The sequence below is a fragment of the Echiichthys vipera genome (genome assembly GCF_963691815.1).
Source record: "Echiichthys vipera genome assembly, chromosome: 2".
Lineage (NCBI taxonomy): Eukaryota > Metazoa > Chordata > Actinopteri > Perciformes > Trachinidae > Echiichthys > Echiichthys vipera.
In genome coordinates, this window is record NC_139827.1 from 1,356,872 (window position 1) to 1,376,199 (window position 19,328).

Here is a 19,328-nt window from a genome sequence, read left to right on the forward strand (position 1 = left end):
CACACACACACACAGTGCTCAGCATGTGTAAACCCACTGGGGTCTATTGATTTTTGTGTAAGCAGGTCGTTTTATGGGACCCGTGCCCCCCCGGCCCCCCCGTGCACCCCCCCCCCCCCCCCCCCCAGTGACCTTGTGTCCACACGAACACGCCGTCGCCCTGAAAACAAACCACCCTTTGATGAGAAACGTGACTTTTCCTCGCCAGCGTTTGCACTTTGACATTTGTTCCCGTGGCTTTATTTATGCTCGACCTCGACTCTGCCGACAGGAAGGACGCAGGAACGCCGGCCGCTCCACTTCCTCTCACGCCGTCCCGTCCTTTTCCCCCACAGAGAGAAAAGAACGTTTGACTGATGAGGACTCAAGTAAAAGCAGATTGGAGTCACGATGACGATCCCGTACTAATCTGATACGATCAGTCTGAGGTCCTGAGCAATAAAACGGGCTGTAGATGATCCCACGGGACGCAAAATGAGTAAAAAAAAGATGCTAAATGACTAAAAATAGATGCAAAACCACCCCAAAAAGATGCAAAATGACTAAAAATAGATGCAAAAGCACCACAAAAAGATGCAAAATGACTAAAAATAGATGCAAAAGCACCACAAAAAGATGCAAAATGATTAAAAATAGATGCAAAACCAGCACAAAAGGATGCAAAATGACTAAAAATAGATGCAAAACCACCACAAAAAGATGCAAAATGACTAAAAATAGATGCAAAACCACCACAAAAAGATGCAAAATGACTAAAAATAGATGCAAAACCACCACAAAAAGATGCAAAATGGCTCCTCCATCGTCACGTTTGCTGTCGGATGTTCTTCCACATTGAAACGTTCTGAATCTTCATCTGAGTTGAAGTTTCAGGGTCGAGCCTCAGAGGAGCGAACGTCTCCCTCTGACTCACTCGTGTTCACACTGTCGATGCTTTTGCAGCTCGCACCACGCGCGCCGCCCCCGCCAGGACACGAGACGCAGACGAGGACTCTGGGGACGACGACAGCTTCATAAACGACGACAGCGAGGACGCGGGCGACGACTCGGACTACGTCCCTGCGGCCTCCGACGACAGCGGCAACGAGGACGTGGACGCGCTGCAGAAGGAAGCGAAGGCCTTTCTGAAGAGGAGGAAGTAGATACACACTCTTTTTCCTGATTTCTGCTCGTTTGTTCTGAGGCTGCGGATCGGTCCGCGGGTTTGAATCCGTCCGCAGGTTTTTGTACGCTTCCAAAACCGACTCTTCTTTTAACCTTTAAATCTTTCAGCACCCGTAACCATCTTTTATCAGAAGTTAAGAACGCAAAGGTGCCGTCAGCTGAGAAATCATCTAATCTGAGCCGAGCCTCGTCCTGTGCGACGAACTCAGGGCACACTCCCACTGTGCCTCCGTACCGTGCCCCAGCACGCTTTACGGCTAAAGTCTGGTTCCTTTGACCAGTGTGAGTGCAACCGTACCACGTCTAGGAGCGGCACGCTTGCCGTCCACGGCCCGTTTGGGAGAGGTGGGCTTTAGTAAAGCATGTTTGCACGTGTACGAGCACGAGCGTGCGCACGTGTACGAGCACGAGGCCTACGGCGGTTCTGAGGTCATTTCCTGTGCGCCTGTTGGGACGTAGAAAAAAGAAGGAGGGACCATGCGCGGACATTTCAAACAATGGCGGTGAAAGGTTCACGTTGGTGTGATGCGGAGGTGGAGTGTTTACTGCAGATTTGGTCGATGAAAAGATTCAAAAACAGTCGACAAGACGCACAAAAACTCCGAGGTCTACGGAAAGATCTGGAAACAAAGCCACGCATCGCCATGACGTCATCAATGCGTGTGACGTGTTACGGCGTGATGACGTATAGGCAGCAAGAAGCATTCTCCGAGGCCCAGGTAGTGTGAGGACAAACGGGCCTGGAGGGGGGGACAAGGACCCTAAAGCACGGGGCACGGGACGGAGGAACAGTGGGAGGGCGGCCTGAGAGCAGGAGAAGGAGGTGGACGACAGCCGGATTAGATTTGGGATTAAAGTAAAAGTGCACTCGACGCGCTGGACGGCATTAAACCCGCTGCAGTGATCGGCTGCGTGCACAAACACACAACTCTCATCTAAGGGTGCACTCACACTGTCCGTCCGTAGGCCTCGTGCTCGTACACGTGCGCACGCTCGTGTTCGTACACCTCTCCCAAACGGGCCGTGGACGGCAAGCGTGCCGCTCCTAGACGTGGTACGGTTGCACTCACACTGGTCAAAGGAACCAGACTTTAGCCGTGGAACGTGCTGGGACACGGTACAGAGGCACAGTGGGAGTGCGCCCTAAAGGATGAACTGCAGGTAAAGGACTCAGCCTGTCACGAGAGCACAGAGATGGAACCGAACGAACACTTCAGCTCCGTTACAGCGACCCAGACACCGAGTTTTATTTTGAAAACCAGAAATAAGATGAAATAAAGCAGCACTTTTAGTTTGAGACGCTCGTTTCTCTTCTTCAACATCTCGTCTTCTTTCAGACAATAAAGAAAACATTCACTTCACTTTGTTTGTGTTGGTGGATTTCTCCTGAATTCACCAAACGAGAGGCGCTGAAAATGGACCCGGGTCTTTCAAAACACATCCAGTCATCAGTGGAGACGCATTCAAAGGTCTTTTTTAACCACTAATGCTGCTGAAAATAACAGCAAACCTCTGCAGCAGCATGAGAAGAGTCCCTACACACACACACACACACACACACACACACACACACACATGAGAAGAGTCCCTACACACACAACCACACACACACACACACACACACATGAGAAGAGTCCCTACACACACACACACACACACACACACACATGAGAAGAGTCCCTACACACACACACACACACACACACACACACACGAGAAGAGTCCCTACACACACAACCACACACACACATGAGAAGAGTCCCTACACACACACACACACACACACACACACACACAGCGTCGTTAGTGAAGCCAGAGTTTATTAAAGGAGTAAAGTTTTGTTGTAATTCCATGGAAACGCTTCATCACTGTGATGTTTGAGTGTTGACACGGAAATGAAAGGAGTTGCAAACGTCTTTTAAAATGACAGGTTTATGAGACTTTTATTTTGAAAAACCTGAATAAAAAATAAAGAAAGCTGCAGAAATATTCTCTCGTTTTATCTCCACTGTGTTCAAACCTTTTACACTGCAAAACTTTATCAGGAATCAATAAAATATCAATAAAGAATCAATAAAAATATTTTAAAAATCAATAACAATCAATTAAAAATCAATAAAGAATAAATAATAAAATAAAAAAACAATAAAGAATCAATAGAAAATAAAGATTAAAATGTACAAAAACAATAATCAATAAAACATTTTTTTAAATCAATAAAAAATAAAAGAATGAGATTAAAAAAAACAAAAAGATAAAAGAATAAATTAGAAAATCAATAGAGAAATAATCAATAAAATAAAAAAAACAATAAGAATCAACAAAAAAAGAACAAACAATGAATTAGAAAATCAATAAAGAAACAATATAATAATAATTATATATAATAATAATAATAATAATCCCTAAAGAAGCAAAGCCATGAACAGAATCGTCTGAGTTCAGGTTATTCATCGTTCTCCTGCAGCTGCCGACGTGCAGAACCTTCCAGGTCCGGGGGTCTCCGCAGGCGTTGCCACGGTGACCGTAACCCCGACAGCGGGCCGCGGTGATGAGGTCTGACTGAAGAAAATCTGTTTTTTGGTGTTTGAATGAACGAGACGCGTCGGTGCAGCGCGTTAAAGTGTTAAAGCGTTAAAGTGTTAAAGTGTTAAAGAGTTAAAGTGTTAAAGAGTTAAAGCGTTAAAGAGTTAAAGTGTTAAAGAGTTAAAGAGTTAAAGTGTTAAAGAGTTAAAGAGTTTAAGAGTTTAAGAGTTTAAGAGTTTAAGAGTTAAAGAGTTAAAGTGTTAAAGCGTTAAAGTGTTAAAGAGTTAAAGAGTTTAAGAGTTTAAGAGTTAAAGCGTTAAAGAGTTAAAGTGCTAAAGAGTTTAAGTGTTAAAGAGTTAAAGAGTTAAAGTGTTAAAGTGTTAAAGTGTTAAAGTGTTAAAGTGTTAAAGAGTTAAAGTGTTAAAGAGTTTAAGAGTTAAAGAGTTAAAGAGTTAAAGTGTTAAAGAGTTAAAGTGTTAAAGAGTTTAAGAGTTAAAGAGTTAAAGAGTTAAAGAGTTAAAGTGCTAAAGAGTTTAAGAGTTAAAGAGTTAAAGAGTTAAAGTGTTAAAGTGTTAAAGTGTTAAAGTGTTAAAGTGTTAAAGAGTTAAAGCGTTAAAGAGTTAAAGCGTTAAAGAGTTAAAGCGTTAAAGAGTTAAAGAGTTAAAGTGTTAAAGAGTTAAAGTGTTAAAGTGTTAAAGAGTTAAAGTGTTAAAGAGTTAAAGAGTTAAAGTGTTAAAGTGTTAAAGAGTTAAAGAGTTAAAGTGTTAAAGAGTTAAAGAGTTAAAGTGTTAAAGAGTTAAAGTGTTAAAGTGTTAAAGAGTTAAAGTGTTAAAGAGTTAAAGTGTTAAAGCGTTAAAGAGTTAAAGAGTTAAAGTGTTAAAGTGTTAAAGAGTTAAAGAGTTAAAGAGTTAAAGAGTTAAAGAGTTAAAGAGTTAAAGTGTTAAAGTGTTAAAGAGTTAAAGAGTTAAAGAGTTAAAGAGTTAAAGTGTTAAAGCGTTAAAGAGTTAAAGTGTTAAAGTGTTAAAGTGTTAAAGAGTTAAAGTGTTAAAGTGTTAAAGTGTTAAAGAGTTAAAGAGTTAAAGAGTTAAAGTGTTAAAGTGTTAAAGAGTTAAAGAGTTAAAGAGTTAAAGTGTTAAAGAGTTAAAGTGTTAAAGAGTTAAAGAGTTAAAGAGTTAAAGTGTTAAAGAGTTAAAGCGTTAAAGCGTTAAAGTGTTAAAGTGTTAAAGCGTTAAAGAGTTAAAGTGTTAAAGAGTTAAAGTGTTAAAGTGTTAAAGAGTTAAAGAGTTAAAGAGTTAAAGTGTTAAAGTGTTAAAGAGTTAAAGAGTTAAAGAGTTAAAGCGTTAAAGAGTTAAAGCGTTAAAGAGTTAAAGCGTTAAAGAGTTAAAGTGTTAAAGAGTTAAAGAGTTAAAGTGTTAAAGTGTTAAAGAGTTAAAGAGTTAAAGAGTTAAAGAGTTAAAGTGTTAAAGTGTTAAAGTGTTAAAGAGTTAAAGAGTTAAAGTGTTAAAGAGTTAAAGAGTTAAAGTGTTAAAGTGTTAAAGTGTTAAAGTGTTAAAGTGTTAAAGAGTTAAAGTGTTAAAGTGTTAAAGTGTTAAAGTGTTAAAGAGTTAAAGAGTTAAAGTGTTAAAGAGTTAAAGTGTTAAAGTGTTAAAGTGTTAAAGAGTTAAAGAGTTAAAGTGTTAAAGCGTTAAAGAGTTAAAGAGTTAAAGTGTTAAAGTGTTAAAGTGTTAAAGTGTTAAAGTGTTAAAGTGTTAAAGAGTTAAAGAGTTAAAGCGTTAAAGAGTTAAAGAGTTAAAGTGTTAAAGAGTTAAAGAGTTAAAGTGTTAAAGAGTTAAAGTGTTAAAGTGTTAAAGAGTTAAAGTGTTAAAGCGTTAAAGAGTTAAAGAGTTAAAGAGTTAAAGTGTTAAAGAGTTAAAGCGTTAAAGAGTTAAAGTGTTAAAGCGTTAAAGAGTTAAAGTGTTAAAGTGTTAAAGAGGAAACGTTAATGAGCTCAGACACAAACACTAAAGTCCGTTTGTTTTTACTCTCGTTCTGTTTCACGAGCTTTTTCTTTTCTCCTCTTTTTACTGAGTCTGTCGTTCCTGTGACGGACTCACTCTGCTCCTGTTCACGTGCTTTTCTTACCTCTGCTGTTGTGAACAGGACGTCGGCCGACTCCTTAAACATGAGTTCACCTGTGATGTTTTCCCTCACACAACTCAAAATACACAGGATCACTTTTGGAAAACTCTGTTGTCTTGAATCTGACTGTCTGATGATAAAAAACACACCGTGACGTCGGCCGAAGACCACGCGGTCCAGGAAATACCACAGTTGAGTTTGTTTACTTTGGTTTAATGACTTGAAAACTGTCTCATGTCAGCGGTGGGAGGAACAGAGACACCATACGAATGTTCTCTGACTGTAAATGGACACGTGACACACAACCCTCCTGATTTCCTCCCGCGGCCGAAGATCGACACCTTTCCTCACTTTCGTAATCACAACCTGCTCCGCGAAAAATAAGTCCTACATGAAGGATGCAAGCTGCCGTTAAATCCCAGAGTAAGAAGAAGAAGACCAAGAGGAAGAGGAAGACCAAGACTAGAAGAAGAAAGACAAAGACCAAGAGGTAGAGGATCAAGGAGAAGAAGAAGAAGATCGAGCAGAAGAAGACAAAGAGGAAGAGGAAGACCAAGACTAAGTGGATCAAGACCAAGAGGAGGAGGAGGAGGAAGAAGAAGAAGAAGACATGAGCACTCAGACCAAGGATTTACTGAAGTTATTTTATTTATTTATTTCATAATTATTCACCACAGCCTCTGATTTACAGCCCTTGGGCAAGAAACTGAACCCTGAACTGTGCATGGGTGTGTGAATGTGTGTGAATGTGTGTGAATGTGTGTGAATGTGTGTGAATGTGTGTGAATGTGTGTGAATGTGTGTGAATGTGTGTGAATGTGTGTATCCACTCTGGGACCCGGTTTCAGAAAAGAGCGTTTTCGTGCTCCTACAACGCTGCATCAGCGTGGATCAGCCAGAACGATGAAAACCTAACGCTGTTACAGCAAAGCGCGTCTTCGCGTGGGCGAGCCCTCAGACTGACTGTCACGGAGCATAGAGACGACTTTTCACCTTTTTCACATCGAGAAATCATCAATAAAGGCTTCTGAAGCAAAAACTACACAGTTTTCTGCAGGAATCAGATCTGAAAGTGAGGAGAACAACAAACTATCACCGGCGTTAGCACATAGCTAGCTACGTGTCGCTGTCGTAGCCGTGAACATGTTGGATTGTGGAGTTTTAGTTTATATTTATTGTCATTTTCTTGCGGTAAAAAGTCGCTGTACTCCGTAACCGTCTGTTGAGGCTGTTGGATGGCGGTGAGTGTTGACGCCTGCGCAGTCATAGCAGGGATGAGGTCAGCACGTCTAGCAGCTGTTAGCTAGCGTCTACCCTTCGCCCTGCTGCACATGCATGAACCAGAACACGTGGTGCGCTTGTGGCCCCCATATATGACACCAGACCGTGTTGGTGGGAATACAAGTGTTCTTTGTAGCAGCTAAACATGTTTCCGTCTGCTAGCGTTGGGTATTTTAACATGAAGGTCGATGGGGACTCTCTTCTGGAGCCTTAAGTGGTCGTCCAAAGTTTTTGGCACGTCCATTTTTCAGCGCTGAAGGTTTTCTGCTTGGGTTTGCTTCATTCAGGTGCTTTCATACTGTCGACCAGGAGGAGAACACCTTCGCTCGAGGCAAAACCAACGTTTAAATCTAGTGTTTCCACAAACTGTGTCCATCTTTTCAGAAGCAGAACTACAAACATGGCCGCCACTCTTCTCTTCTTCTATGTCCACTGTGTCTTATGACGCAGGTTGGAAATTCCCCCTTGGTGTTCGACCTCTACTTCAGCCGAGTTCCCTCCGCATCCTCCGTCACTCGGAGGGAGGAGGTCCGTGCCTCGCCCTCATCCGCCGACTTGGCGGCCACAAAAGTCACCAGCCTCAGCGGAAACTTTCCCGGCTTCTTCAGGCGCTTGGTTTTGTTTCGGACGCTCATGAAGCAGAGGGTGTTGATGACCCCGTTGCTCATGGCGATACACTCGATGACGTAGAAGACCACCAGGGAGTTCCTGTCCCTGGATATGAGGGTGGGGTAGAAGTCCCGCAGCAGGGCGAAGCCGTAGTACGGCGCCCAGCACAGGATGTAAGCCACCAGCACCAGAATCAGCACCACCACTGTCCTCCGACGCCTCTGGAGCCTCTTCCGGATCTGCTCTGTCTGGAAACCCGGGACGTCCTTAAACCACAGCTCTCTGGAGATCTGGATGTAGCAGACCGCCATGACGATCACCGGGCCCAAGAACTCCAGAGCGAAGATGAGGAGGAAGTAGGACCGGTAGTAAACCTGCTGGTCCACGGGCCAGATCTGAGCACAGAAGGTCTTGTGGGCGCCGCCCTCCACGTGCGGGTATGTGGTCTCAGAGGCCATGTAGGCAGAGGGGATGGCGATGAAGATGGGGACGATCCAGACCGTCAGGATCACGCAGTACGCCGTCTGGTACTTCATGCGAGGCCTCAGAGGGTAGAGGATGGCCATGTACCTGCAGACAGGAAGAGACTTCAGAGAATACCAAACCCGTGACCCGCTGAAGCGCCCGCAGTGTCTGGATCCAGGACCGGACTCCATCTGGCAGGTTAGACTCTTACACGTGTACATGTTTAATGATCAGTGGAGTGTTTGAGACCAGCAGGACCGGAGGGGACAAGGATCTGTGTCACAGCTGAAGCAACATTTCACCCCGACAGGAGAACGACTCTGGTGACAGACTGAAGGATCCGTAGAGGCACCGGGTCGATGGCAGCGTCAATATCAGCCAGTTCATTGGACTATTAGCACGTTGGACGGGTGTTAGACGTTATTATTGTTATATATTACACGCCACAGAGGATTGAGATCCACAGACCTCATGGATTCCTCAGCAGGAGAAATAAAAGGGAGCGTGTTTGACCGGAGAACGGCCCTGACCTGATGACCCTGCAGGACTTAAACGGGAGGTTCAGTATTTTCAGGCTGGACTCTTTTACCTCATGCTTTTCTGTCTGAGGCTCCGTTCAAACTGCAGGTCCTAACGCTCAAATCTGATTTACTGTTTGTTTGTTCACTTTAGTCTTTAAGGGCGCCCTCCCACTGTGCCTCCGTCCCGTGCCCCGTGCTTTAGGGTCCTTGTCCCCCCCTCCAGGCCCGTTTGTACTCACTCTACCTGGGCCTCGGAGAAAGCTTCTTGCTGCCTATACGTCATCACGCCGTAACACGTCACACGCATTGATGACGTCATGGCGATGCGTGGCTTTGTTTCCAGATCTTTCCGTAGACCTCGGAGTTTTTGTGCGTCTTGTCGACTGTTTTTGAATCTTTTCATCGACCAAATCTGCAGTAAACACTCCACCTCCGCATCACACCAACGTGAACCTTTCACCGCCATTGTTTGAAATGTCCGCACATGGTCCCTCCTTCTTTTTTCTACGTCCAAACAGGCGCACAGGAAATGACCTCAGAGCCGCCGTAGGCCTCGTGCTCGTACACGTGCGCACGCTCGTGCTCGTAGATTCAAAAACAGTCGACAAGACGCACAAAAACTCCGAGGTCTACGGAAAGATCTGGAAACAAAGCCACGCATCGCCATGACGTCATCAATGCGTGTGACGTGTTACGGCGTGATGACGTATAGGCAGCAAGAAGCATTCTCCGAGGCCCAGGTAGTGTGAGTACAAACGGGCCTGGAGGGGGGGACAAGGACCCTAAAGCACGGGGCACGGCACAGAGGCACAGTGGGAGGGCGCCCTGAGACACAGCCGCCATGATCTTGTTGCGGCGCGTTAAAAAAAACGCAGCCACAGAACATGATCTTGTTCGCACGCATTATTTTAAGTTGTAATGTACGTCGCCAGCTCATTCTTATAATAATAATAATAAGAAGAAGAAGAAGAAGAGCCGGGCTGGTGCTTCAGGGGGAAGTAAAGATCAGACGCTGCGTTTGACGTCAGTTGTGTCAGAAAGTGTAACGAGCCGAGTTTGTTCGTCAGGTCTGATTTGACGGATGTTAACGACCCGCAGACGTGTCGTCCTCCTCGTTCCCATCTGCACGCTCACGCTCAGTGCCAGACGCCCGGCACTTACGGCCTTCACAGGGAGACTGGAAGCACTTTAAGCTTCCAGGATGTTCACAGATTACCCATCTTTCCTCCCCGCAGATGCCTCTCACGCGGAGGGTGTCAGCCGTGATTAATGGAGCCCGCGGCGCTGCTGCTCCTAAAGTGTGATGATGGATTTGGTTCAGGAGCTGAGGGGAAGCCCAGAGGCAGCTTTTATATTGGTACAATGTAAATCATCCGTCCTCATCTGTTTGATGTGGAGCCACTGTTACGTTTCCTGTTTCTCTGCAGACGAACCAGACCGACGAGGCTCTGCACGTATTTATATTATAAATATAAACACAGAACCGAACGGTGACATTCACTTTCTGCAGAGTGTCTTAAAGTGTCATTCTGGCACAAAATCATCCCACGGTGTTTTTCTGCACTCACATTCATCAAATACTCCGTCAAGAGTTTTTCCTGTAACAACTATTAAGGTAGAAATCCAGGAGAGATGCTAACAGCCGGACGTTGCTAACAGTGATTAGCTCGGGGCAGCACGGTGAAGGCATTCAAAGGTCTTTTTTAACCACTAATGCTGCTGAAAATAACAGCAAACCTCTGCAGCAGCATGAGAAGAGTCCCTACACACACAACAAAGCGTCATCAGCGTAGTTAGTGAAGCCAGAGTTTATTAAAGAGTGTTTTAAAGACTTACCTACTGGCCCCTGTACCAGCTCCTCTCATAGTAAAGTCCATTACAGTGGAAGGAGCCCATTGGTGCTTTGTTGTGTGTGTAGGGACTCTTATAGGTTTGGCCAAAAAGACTAAAAATGCACGAACAAAACACCACAAAAAGATGCAAAACAACCACAAAACGACCCCAAAGAGGTGCGAAACTACACGTGATGACAACCAACGACCCAAAACGACCACAAACAGACTACAGGTAAAGGTAAAGATATAGAAGAGTCATCAGTCCTGAGTGCCGCCTCTCTGTCTAACCTCGCCTCATATTTGTTTACGTCCCTGACGGTGGCAGACGGGTCCCACGAGCGTCCGGGTTCAGACGTGATTTAGTGAGAAATAAAGAGGAAACAGATAATTATGGAGAGCAGGAGACGCAGCGTGTGACCAGACTGAGATTAATGCATCAGTCAGACGACTCCTGCACACGGATGGATTACTGAACGAGCCTCAGAGCACAGGAGCCACGGACGCACAGAGTGAGTCTGAAAACACCAATCAACTCAAACAAGCAGAATGACAGATACAGAGCGCTGCTGCGTCTTTCTGCTCGTTCCACCGTTTGGGAGCGGGGACAGAAAACAGTCGTGACTTAGTTAAGTGACCACAAACCACAAGAGACACAAAACAACCACAAAGAGACACAAAACAACTACAAAGAGACACAAAACAACCACAAAGAGACACAAAACAACCACAAAGAGACACAAAACAACTACAAAGAGACACAAAACAACTACGCCACTACTACTATGCTTCTTCTTGATGCTAACATCACTTTCATCTGCACTTAGCTGCAACGGCTAACGCTAACGGCTAACGCTAACTGTCAGTCAAACTCCTCTAATCCTTGTTTTGATGCTGTGGTTTTCTGGAGGGGACGGGTTCAAACAGGCTCAAACAGACTCCGGTCTCCTGGAGCTGCTGGGCCGGGTCTGACCAACCTGGCAACCCCACTGCTGGACTTCTTTTTTGTTGGTGAGACTACGATCTTGAGACTCTAGATCAGGGGTGGGCAATTCCAGTCCTGGAGGGTCACTGTCCTGCATGTTTTAGGTTTCTCCCTGCTCTAACACACCTGATCTAGATGGAGCTGTTCGGCTCATTCTACACATTCAACCTTTAGCGTTTGCAGGTGCACTCACCGGTCCACAGCGATGGCCAGCAGAGCGTTGGTGGACACGTAGAGGGAGACGGTGCGCAGGTAATTGGTGGAAGCGCAGAGCAGCAGGCCGTGATCCCACGACAGCTGCTTCACCACGTAGTAGTCCAGCAGGAAGGGGCAGCACACCGCCGCCACCAGCACGTCCGACACGGCCAGGTTGGCGATCAGCAGGTTAGTCAGGTTGCGTAGCTGCTTGTAGCGGGCGAGGCTGGCGATGAACAGACAGTTCCCCACCCCGCACACCAACATAATGACCACCAGGACCACGGCGATCACGATGGTGGCCACGAAGAACGCCCGGCCCTGCGTGGTGTCCGGGATCTCGTCCAGAGGAACCTCATAGTCCAGACCGTCGCTGGCCAGGAAGTAGTCAGTGAGAGTCGAGCTGCTGTTGGTCAGGTCGTCCATGTCGGGTCAGGTCAACATGCTCGGGTCGGAGTGGCTGCAGGGAAGGTGCGTGACATAAAAAGAACAAGGTAAGATGTTGAGCCCCTTTATCATCTGTCTATCAGCTGCTGTGCTGCGACGCTCTGCTGCGTGCTCCCTGATATTCTTGCTTTTCTTTCTTGATTAACTACGAGCAGCAGCATTTGGACACTCACAAGTCACTGGGACTGTACAGTTTTGCCGTTTTTTAACTTGTTTCAAGTGTATTTCCCGTGCAAAATCATCCCAGGGTCTTTTTCTGCACTTACACACATCAAATAAACCAACGAGACAGTTTGTTTTGTAACTATTAAGGTAGAAATCCTGGAGAGATGCTAACAGCCGGACGTGGCTAACAGTGGTTAGCTCGGGGCAGCACGGTGAAGGCATTCAAAGGTCTTTTTTAACCACTAATGCTGCTGAAAATAACAGCAAACCTCTGCAGCAGCATGAGAAGAGTCCCTACACACACAACAAAGCACCAATGGGCTCCTTCCACTGTAATGGACTTTACTATGAGAGGAGCTGGTACAGGGGCCAGTAGGTAAGTCTTCAAAACACTCTTTAATAAACTCTGGCTTCACTAACTACGCTGATGACGCTTTGTTGTGTGTTTGTGTGTAGGGACTCTTCTCATGCTGCTGCAGAGGTTTGCTGTTATTTTCAGCAGCATTAGTGGTTAAAAAAGACCTTTGAATGCCTTCACCGTACTGCCCCGAGCTAATCACTGTTAGCCACATCTGGCTGTTAGCATCTCTCCTGGATTTCGACCTCAGCGCTGCGTGATCGTGTCCAGTAGCACAAGCTTGCACTGCAGTGGCCGGTGCTTCACTAATTCGCTAATCGCTAATTAGCAGCAGGACGCGTCCCTTCCTCACGCACGACCACCACGAACCTCTTCAAATGACTGCGGTCCTTCAAACCAAAATTCTCCCGTTAGACGCGAACGCCTCGTTGAAATATGATAAAAAAAGATTCTGTTTCAATCTCAAGAAACGCTCAGAAATGTTGCATTTAAAGAGGAACGTTGCAGCTGCACATCCACGATCGCCTTTAGACTTTAGAGGACAGAAAAATAACCTGAAACAGCACATCACATGACCACAGCGTGAGCGTATTGTGTTCGCTGCGGCCCGTTCTTTAGGGCCCATGCGTGCATCAGGCTTCCCCTGCAGCGAGCCCTTCTGTTCTGCAGCGCGGTGAGCAGATGATTGAGTGGGTGTGTGATGTCCTTCTTCTATTCAGGGTGCAACGCGTGCACAGTATTGTTATATTGTGCGAGGCTGGGTGTGCAGAGACTAATTATCCCGGCAGCGGTGGTGGAGACGTGCGTGAGTTTGACCCCTGTTATAGTGATAGATGACGTGTTAAAGACACGGGTGGAACAGTGGAGTGAGACGCAGGAGGACGAGGGGGGCGGCGCGGAGTCCTTTTGAGTTTACGTATGCGTTACTGAACGGGTCAAAGTGTCCCTCTGGTCCTCACCTGCAAAATGTCCCTCGAAGAGACACAAACCGTCTACGAAGAGAACCTGAACACAAACAAGAGACGCACGCAACATTAGATTCAACTTAACTACAAAAAGGTGCAAAACAACCTCAAAGAGACACAAAACAACTACAAAGAGACACAAAACAACTACAAAGAGACACAAAACAACTACAAAGAGACACGAAACAACAACAGAGAGACACAAAACAACCACAAAGACACAAAACAACTACAAAGAGACACAAAACAACTACAAAGAGACACAAAACAACCACAAAGAGACACAAAACAACTACAAAGAGACACAAAACAACTACAAAGAGACACAAAACAACCACAAAGAGACACAAAACAACCACAAAGAGACACAAAACAACTTTACAGAGGCACAAAACAACCACAAAGAGACACAAAACAACCGCAAAGAGACACAAAACAACCACAAAGAGACACAAAGCAACAACAAAGAGACACAAAACAACTATAAAGAGACACAAAACAACCACAAAGAGACACAAAACAACCACAAAGAGACACAAAGCAACAACAAAGAGACACAAAACAACTATAAAGAGACACAAAACAACTACAAAGAGACACAAAACAACTTTAAAGAGACACAAAACAACTACAGAGACACAAAACAACCACAAAGAGACACAAAGCAACCACAAAGAGACACAAAGCAACAACAAAGAGACACAAAACAACTACAAAGAGACACAAAACAACCACAAAGAGACACAAAACAACTACAAAGAAACATAAAACAACCACAAAGAGACACAAAACAACCTCAGAGAGACACAAAACAACCACAAAGAGACAAAAATCAACAACAAAGAGGCACACAACAACTACAAAGAGACAAAACAACCACAAAGAGACACAAAACAACCACAAAGAGACACAAAACAACCACAAAGAGACAGAGTTCTTCCTTTTACCTTGTAGATGTTTGTGAGTGTGGGTCCAGATGTGCTGACTGACATTAAACAGCCGTGCCTACAGTAGATCCATGCAGTCAGGGGTACACACACACACACACACACACACACACACACACACACACACACACACACACACACACACACACACACACACACACACACACACACACACACACACACACACACACACACACACCTTGGATGTGAGCTTTTGCTGATGCTGTCTCCAGGTTACGGGGCTCATGTTGCCTCCTTGTTAGATTCGTCCGCAGCTTGAGGAATGTTTCGTCTCGGCTCTGAAAAGATCTGAAAACGTCTTTTTACGGCTCCGTCAACAGAACTTTCTACCAGAGTGCACCTGTCGCTGCACGCAGAGGGTCCCCGCTGACCTGTGCCTCCACATCAAAGCACCGCGGAGGACCTTTTCTCACGCTTCACTGCAGCAAACGTCTCCGCACACTCAGTGAAACGCAGTCAAATGAGCAAAACTGTCTATCTATCCATATCATATTAATGTGAAATCAAAGAGCTCCTATGTGGTAAATCCTGCAGCATAATTCATATTTAACAACGCTAACATCATCAAAGAGCAGGAGGAACATACTAAACGTGTGAAATGTAACGTTCAGGTTCAATATTCTGCCGTGAAACATTTCATTCATTCATAATTCATCTCCAGGAACCGTCCTGAGAATCCTGAGTCAACCTGAGTGCTGTGGTCTGGACCCTGGTGCTCCTGGTCTCCCATGGTTCAGGTCTGAGTCCCTGTGACCCTGAGGGCTGTGGTCTGGACCCGTCCCCTCATGGTGGTTCAGGTCTGAGTCCCTGTGAACCTGAGGGCTGTGGTCTGGACCCGTCCCCTCATGGTGGTTCAGGTCTGAGTCCCTGTGACCCTGAGGGCTGTGGTCTGGACCCGTCCCCTCATGGTGGTTCAGGTCTGAGTCCCTGTGACCCTGAGGGCTGTGGTCTGGACCCTGGTGCTCCTGGTCTCCCATGGTTCAGGTCTGAGTCCCTGTGACCCTGAGGGCTGTGGTCTGGACCCGTCCCCTCATGGTGGTTCAGGTCTGAGTCCCTGTGAACCTGAGGGCTGTGGTCTGGACCCGTCCCCTCATGGTGGTTCAGGTCTGAGTCCCTGTGACCCTGAGGGCTGTGGTCTGGACCCGTCCCCTCATGGTGGTTCAGGTCTGAGTCCCTGTGACCCTGAGGGCTGTGGTCTGGACCCGTCCCCTCATGGTGGTTCAGGTCTGAGTCCCTGTGACCCTGAGGGCTGTGGTCTGGACCCGCCCCCTCATGGTGGTTCAGGTCTGAGTCCCTGTGACCCTGAGGGCTGTGGTCTGGACCCGTCCCCTCATGGTGGTTCAGGTCTGAGTCCCTGTGACCCTGAGGGCTGTGGTCTGGACCCGTCCCCTCATGGTGGTTCAGGTCTGAGTCCCTGTGACCCTGAGGGCTGTGGTCAGGACCCGTCCCCTCATGGTGGTTCAGGTTTGAGTCCCTGTGACCCTGAGGGCTGTGGTCTGGACCCGTCCCCTCATGGTGGTTCAGGTCTGAGTCCCTGTGAACCTGAGGGCTGTGGTCTGGACCCGTCCCCTCATGGTGGTTCAGGTCTGAGTCCCTGTGACCCTGAGGGCTGTGGTCTGGACCCGTCCCCTCATGGTGGTTCAGGTCTGAGTCCCTGTGAACCTGAGGGCTGTGGTCTGGACCCGTCCCCTCATGGTGGTTCAGGTCTGAGTCCCTGTGACCCTGAGGGCTGTGGTCTGGACCCGTCCCCTCATGGTGGTTCAGGTCTGAGTCCCTGTGACCCTGAGGGCTGTGGTCTGGACCCGTCCCCTCATGGTGGTTCAGGTCTGAGTCCCTGTGAACCTGAGGGCTGTGGTCTGGACCCGTCCCCTCATGGTGGTTCAGGTCTGAGTCCCTGTGAACCTGAGGGCTGTGGTCTGGACCCGTCCCCTCATGGTGGTTCAGGTCTGAGTCCCTGTGAACCTGAGGGCTGTGGTCTGGACCCGTCCCCTCATGGTGGTTCAGGTCTGAGTCCCTGTGAACCTGAGGGCTGTGGTCTGGACCCGTCCCCTCATGGTGGTTCAGGTCTGAGTCCCTGTGAACCTGAGGGCTGTGGTCTGGACCCGTCCCCTCATGGTGGTTCAGGTCTGAGTCCCTGTGACCCTGAGGGCTGTGGTCTGGACCCGTCCCCTCATGGTGGTTCAGGTCTGAGTCCCTGTGAACCTGAGGGCTGTGGTCTGGACCCGTCCCCTCATGGTGGTTCAGGTCTGAGTCCCTGTGACCCTGAGGGCTGTGGTCTGGACCCGTCCCCTCATGGTGGTCCAGGTCTGAGTCCCTGTGACCCTGAGGGCTGTGGTCTGGACCCGTCCCCTCATGGTGGTCCAGGTCTGAGTCCCTGTGAACCTGAGGGCTGTGGTCTGGACCCGTCCCCTCATGGTGGTTCAGGTCTGAGTCCCTGTGACCCTGAGGGCTGTGGTCTGGACCCGTCCCCTCATGGTGGTTCAGGTTTGAGTCCCTGTGACCCTGAGGGCTGTGGTCTGGACCCTGGTGCTCCTGGTCTCCCATGGCAGCGTGGTCTCAGGCGAGGGGCCGGACTAAGAACGCCTCACAAAGACTCTATGGACGAACAAGGAAGAGGAGGAGAGACCCTGCCCGGAGGAAGCCTGGGGCCCCGTCTGGAGCCAGGCCCAGATGGAGGGCTCGCCGGTGAGCGCCTGGTGGCCGGGTTTGAAGCCACGGAGCCTGAAAAAGTGACGTGGCCCCTCCCTCCTCTCCATCCTGTGGGCCCACCACTCACAGGAGGAGCCTCTGGGGTCGGGGCGCTGCTGCACGGGGGGCAGTGAGGGTGAGGGGCCTGGAGGGTCCAGACCCGGGCAGCAGAGGCTCTGGGGACGTGGAGCGTCTCCTCTCTGTGGGGGAAGGAGCCGGAGCTTGTGAGGGAGGTGGAGCTCCCAGTTAGATCTGGGGGGGCTCACCTCCACACACAGTCTGGATCTGGACCCGTGCTCCTGGATAGGGGCTGGACCCTGGTCTTCTCTGGAGGGGCCCAGGGTGTGAGGGGCCTGGCGGGTGTGGGCAGACTCTCAAACCCCCGGCTGAGCGCCGCGGTGTTGGAGTTCACCCCGGTGGACCAGAGGGTGGCCTCCTTACGCCTGCGGGTGGTGGGGGGGGACTCTGACTGTTGTTGGTGCAGATGCAGCGAACAGCAGTTCAGAGTCTGGGGCCTTCTTGGAGACCCTGAATGGAGTCCTGCATGGGGCTCCAGTAGGGGGCGGAGCTGCAGTCGCTCTACCGCACCGTTGTGACGAACAGAGACCTGAGGAAGGCAAAGATCTGGATCTACCCTCAGTCCTGGTTCCTACCCTCACCTGTGGTCATGAAAGCTGGGTCAGGACCCAAAGAACCAGGTCCAGGTCAGGACCCAAAGAACCAGGTCCAGGTCAGGACCCAAAGAACCAGGTCCAGGTCAGGACCCAAAGAACCAGGTCCAGGTCAGGACCCAAAGAACCAGGTCCAGGTCAGGACCCAAAGAACCAGGTCCAGGTCCAAGCGTGTGAAGTGTGTTTCCTCAGGAGGGGGTCTGGAGTCTCCCTTAGAGAGAGGGGGAGAAGTTCAGCATCCGTGAGGAACTCGGAGTAGAGCCGCTGCTCCTTTGTGTTGAAAGGAGCCAGTTGAGGTGGTTCAGGATCATCTGGTCTGGATGAACCCTGGGCGCCTCCCTAGGGAGGTGTTCCAGGCACGTCCAGCTGGGAGGAGGCCTCGGGGAAGACCCAGGACCAGGTGGAGAGATTAGATCTCCACACTGGCCTGGGAACGCCTCAGGATCCCCCAGTTAGAGCTGGTTAATGTGGCCCGGGAAAGGGAAGTTTGGGGTCCCTGCTGGAGCTGCTGCCCCCGAGACCTGATCCAGGATCAGAGGCTGGAGCTGCTGCCCCTGAGACCTGATCCAGGATCAGAGGCTGGAGCTGCTGCCCCTGAGACCTGATCCAGGATCAGAGGCTGGAGCTGCTGCCCCTGAGACCTGATCCAGGATCAGAGGCTGAAGATGAGATGAGATCCTGTTCTGTGGCTGCGATCACGGCGGCCGTGACTTAATGACGTGTGTGAGCGACGGTCGTCAGGTTTGGGGTTACTAATTATAATAATTAGACTCGTCCTTTAAAGTGTTTTGGTGTCTGTGAACTCACACACACACCGACCATATCCGTCCACCAAGGCCCCGTTTACACGTCCACGTTTGTCAGGACCAATACTAATAATAATAATATTAATAATAATAATTGAATTCTGATCTGTAGAAATCTCTCCAGGATAATTATAAAAGTACAATTAAATGAAAGTTACAGATTCAAAATAAGGAATAAATTAAAACTAAAATATCAGAAACACATGAGAGTCCACTTTAGCGTTAAAATAATAATAATAATAATAATAATAATTTTGTATTAGATTATCTGTCTTTATTTGTTTCCTGCAGGTAAATTTGTCTCAGTGAGAAACGTTCATAAAAAACAATACAATAAATAAAAAACAGTAAGATGGATAAACAATAATGATAATAATTATAATTATAATAGAAATAATAATAATAATAATACAACAAATAAAAAGCAGTAAGAAAGCTACACAACAATAATAATTATAATAATAACAATACTAATATTAATTATACAATACATGAAAAAACAGTAAGATAGCTACACAATAATATTAATAATAGTAATAATAATAACTATAATTTAATTCTGAC

At 47.6% G+C, this 19,328-nt stretch overlaps 2 protein-coding genes across 2 annotated transcripts in view; one reads left to right on the forward strand and one right to left on the reverse strand.

Annotated features, from left to right (window-relative positions):
• aplf (aprataxin and PNKP like factor) overlaps positions 1–1,417 on the forward strand; it is a 33,780-nt gene extending 32,363 nt beyond the window's left edge. The window contains exon 11 of the mRNA XM_083936238.1: positions 943–1,417. Within this exon, the coding sequence (XP_083792364.1) occupies positions 943–1,142 (200 nt within the window). The 3' untranslated portion in view covers positions 1,143–1,417. The remainder of the gene's footprint in view (positions 1–942) is intronic.
• A 6,105-nt stretch (positions 1,418–7,522) lies between these two features.
• On the reverse strand, positions 7,523–12,122 carry prokr1a (prokineticin receptor 1a; the record flags this gene model as incomplete). Its single annotated transcript, XM_083932958.1, has 2 exons — positions 7,523–8,268; positions 11,695–12,122. 2 exons carry the CDS (start codon positions 12,120–12,122, stop codon positions 7,569–7,571), a joined length of 1,128 nt encoding a protein of 375 aa, XP_083789084.1. The 3' UTR covers positions 7,523–7,568.
• Between the last annotated feature and the right edge of the window lie 7,206 nt (positions 12,123–19,328).